Here is a 3,490-nt window from a genome sequence, read left to right as displayed (position 1 = left end):
CTGGAGTTAATTCATTGACTGATGAATACCACGAATTTCATTGTATGAGCATCATTTACTTTTCATTGAATTTGCCTTAGTTTAGGATCAAGCTTAGGGGGGCACGACCCTGGCGTTCGTGGAAGGGAGCCTTGGCAATGCAATAATACACTCCTCTGTCAATTAAATGAACATCGTGCTATGGTCATCTACATCAAATAGGAAGGAGAGGTCATCTTAGCAAATGCCAGCAGCAGGTCTGAAATAAGCATTCCTGAAAAGTAAACTTTCTATCTAACTTGCCCAAACTGTGCTCATCATCGTATCAAACGGATCACACACCGTGTCTAGTTTTATTAAAATGCCAGACTAAATAATCCCTAAACACGTTGGCTGCAATAGTCCTAACATGTCAACGATCAAATTAAAAATGAAATATTATTGTCAGAGTATATTTATTTCCCTTCTTGAAAACAGGTCATTTCAGACAAATCAAATATGAACGAGTTTGCATGTAGTAAATCTCATTCAGTAATATCATATGCTATTTGAGATTGTTATTTATCTTCAAATCAAATACAGGCCTATGGAATGACACATTTTACTTTTCATTTACAAATAGCCTGGGGTATCATATTAACTCGAGGAAATAAAACTTCAAGGGGGCTAATTGAAAATAGAGTTATCTGAAAGAAAAATTCTAAAATCCTATTTTTATCAACACATAACAAAAATGGATGCTTAAAACAGGTTTAGAACATTCTTTTTCACATAAACGCAAGGGGAGATTTATGCTACAAAGGACTTATGGAACAATCCAGGAACGATCAAAAGTAAATTTTGACATAAAACGAATTCAACAAGACAAGTTAAATGCAGTAAAGGTAATATAATATGGCATTCGTTCCTATGCTTGAGTATCTTCTGTCTTTTCAAGCAGATAAAGGATTGAATGCGAGCCCGTTTCGAAATAAAGTCAGCACATGATTCGAACGAGATAAAGTTCCTCTCGCGCCAGATCGGTCACAACTCAACAGGTGTGTGCTCGCGAACCTGTCCTGCTCCCCTCTCATCGCGACTACCACATCGTCGTCCTTTTCTTTTCGTACTAAAAACAAAAAAAAGTATTAATAAATCACATAAAACACCCACATACGTTATAATTTGCATGAACTTTTGATACGTTTTTGATCAGCCGATGTTCAGCTGACTAATTATGTGCTACAGTTTTACATTGATAAGGTTGAATATACACAGACATGGAGACCTGTAATAAAAACACGTTTTAGAGGTCACAGCCATGAACAGATTATCATACTAATATTAAGTAGTATTAAAATCCTTAAAGACCTTTGATCCAATTTAGGTGTTCATGCCACGCCGACAGACTAGTCAAACAATCAACCTAGTATTCGTCGATCATTATTTATTCATCCGTCTTTACGCATATTGCCTTGCGCCTTTCCTCGTTTTGGGTCACAGAGCGATTTAATACGATTTAGTTTTTGACATGAGGCCTACTTGATAGGGCCAACTTCAGCCAACTTCCCTGTCTGAGAAATTCACAAGTATCTGCGAAAAATGTTGATAAAAAGAGATTAAAAAAACAACTGGACACTATAGGCTACGTAGAATAAAATTATGGCAGGAAGGCCACACACAATAAAAAAATAAATCCTGTTTTCATAACCAGTGCAACATCTGAGAAATTTATTTAACTCAACGAAAAGGTTTTCTTCCTGACAGAAATGCATTAAGTTATTTACAGTTGTTATCAATTTCCTCTTGTATTTATTCACAATTTACAGTTTTTTTTTACAACAACAAAAACAAATTGTTCAGTTACAGCAACGCACGTGTTTACAAACAAGAGAAAACGTGAAATTAATTGAAGTCTTATAAACTTTTTAAAACACTTTCCAAATTAATTCTAACCACAAAATTATCTCGTGTAAATTTCCTTGTTTTCAAAAACGGTTATATTCCCACAGAAAACCAAAAAATACTTCAAAATCACCAGCCTTCACAAGATAACCTAAATTGTCTCAAACTTGGCATGCCTTTTAGTTGGAGAGTAAGCACAACAGATACAGCTTACTTGCCTCTCAAACTTGAACAGACAATAGCCTACCCCACTGAAAACTTCCCTTTACCTAATTGTAATTTTGAAGGTTATTGTTTGTCTTCAATTTACAAGCCTACAAAACAAGTAGGCCTAGCAACAATCTAAAATGGATAAATATTTGGTAACGTTATTTCTTTGTGCTTCAGTCGCACATTGTTATTTTTAAATATGTGTCAAAGGAACTGTTCCGTTTACCCCTGTCGTGGAGCTCTGATAGTGCTGTGGCAGCGCGTGAAGTCTACTTTGAACGGACGGGTCACCAGCAGCTTCCCCAGTCGGTAAATACATGCTTATCATGTCCCTCAAGTCCCCAGGACACGGTGCGCGCGAATGAGTGGAAACGGGAGGGCTTACACTCGGTTCTGATTTTACCAGCGACCCCAGTGTACCGATTGATCCAGACGAGGAGACGCCAGAACTCTGGTGCTGTGTGTAGGTTATCCCGCCGTAGCCGGACGGAGAGGCGCTCATGTAACTCTGAGAGTTCGATATGGGGCTGTACTGGAGAGCGGTCATGTCGTAGCGGTGCATGGGCTGGGGATTGTGCGGGTGATGGTGGTGTGAGTGGTGGTGGTGCGCCCCGCTCCCCGGGTGCTGGCTGTAGGCTAGTTGAGCTTCCTGCATCATCGCCGCGGCCGCTGCTGCGGCAGCCACCTGGCCCGAGTATGCACCGTTCGCCCAGCCGTTCATGTGTGCGTAGCTGGCTCCGCCACCGTGACCCCCGGGGCTTTCCAATCTTTGTCCAACCCCCGGACTCATCCCGACCCCTAGGCCGACACCGGCACCATTACCTGCCCCTGTAAGCAGCCCACCAGCCAAAGAGTACTTGTCCTTTTTCAGCAGCGTCTTGGTCTTCCTTCTCGGTCGGTACTTATAATCCGGATGCTCCTTCATGTGCATGGCTCGCAGGCGCTTCGCCTCGTCGATAAAGGGTCTCTTTTCTGCCTCGGACATCACTTTCCACTCAGCGCCCAGCCTCTTGCTGATCTCAGAGTTGTGCATTTTGGGGTTCTCTTGTGCCATCTTACGTCGCTGGCCCCGAGACCAAACCATGAATGCGTTCATCGGTCTCTTCACACGGTCTTGATTGACTTTGTTACCATTGCTTGATCCCGTGTGCCCCGAATTTGTGTTCGTTTGGGGCACTGGGGAGTGCAGGTCAGTCTCCATCATCATGCTATACATTCACCCGGCGTTAACTTTTCAACAAATACACAGAAACATTCAGTCACGGCACCTCGGTCCGGCTCGGCTGGCACAGTTGCGCACAGCAAACCTCCCAGGGAAAAAAGAGCACGGTAAAAACGTAGTTACAATCCAGAGTGACAAAGATAGGCTACTTCGATAAACTTCCACAGCGTCTTTGGCACTATTTTTCTCCTCGCT

General features: G+C 42.2%; 1 protein-coding gene across 1 annotated transcript; it reads right to left on the bottom strand.

The window, feature by feature from the left end:
- Nucleotides 1-2,266: 2,266 nt before the first annotated feature.
- Nucleotides 2,267-3,289, bottom strand: sox1b (SRY-box transcription factor 1b). Its single transcript, XM_067260192.1, has one exon. The coding sequence runs from the start codon at nt 3,287-3,289 to the stop codon at nt 2,267-2,269; it is 1,023 nt and encodes a 340-aa protein (XP_067116293.1).
- Between the last annotated feature and the right edge of the window lie 201 nt (nt 3,290-3,490).

The sequence above is a fragment of the Osmerus mordax genome, chromosome 22 (genome assembly GCF_038355195.1).
Source record: "Osmerus mordax isolate fOsmMor3 chromosome 22, fOsmMor3.pri, whole genome shotgun sequence".
Taxonomy (NCBI): domain Eukaryota; kingdom Metazoa; phylum Chordata; class Actinopteri; order Osmeriformes; family Osmeridae; genus Osmerus; species Osmerus mordax.
Note: the sequence above shows the minus strand (reverse complement) of the source record. Positions and strands in the feature narration are given on the sequence as shown.

Bases quoted from the DNA above. Each gene is read 5' to 3' on its own strand.
- sox1b (XM_067260192.1), bottom strand. From the start codon at position 3,289: ATGTATAGCATGATGATGGAGACTGACCTGCACTCCCCAGTGCCCCAA.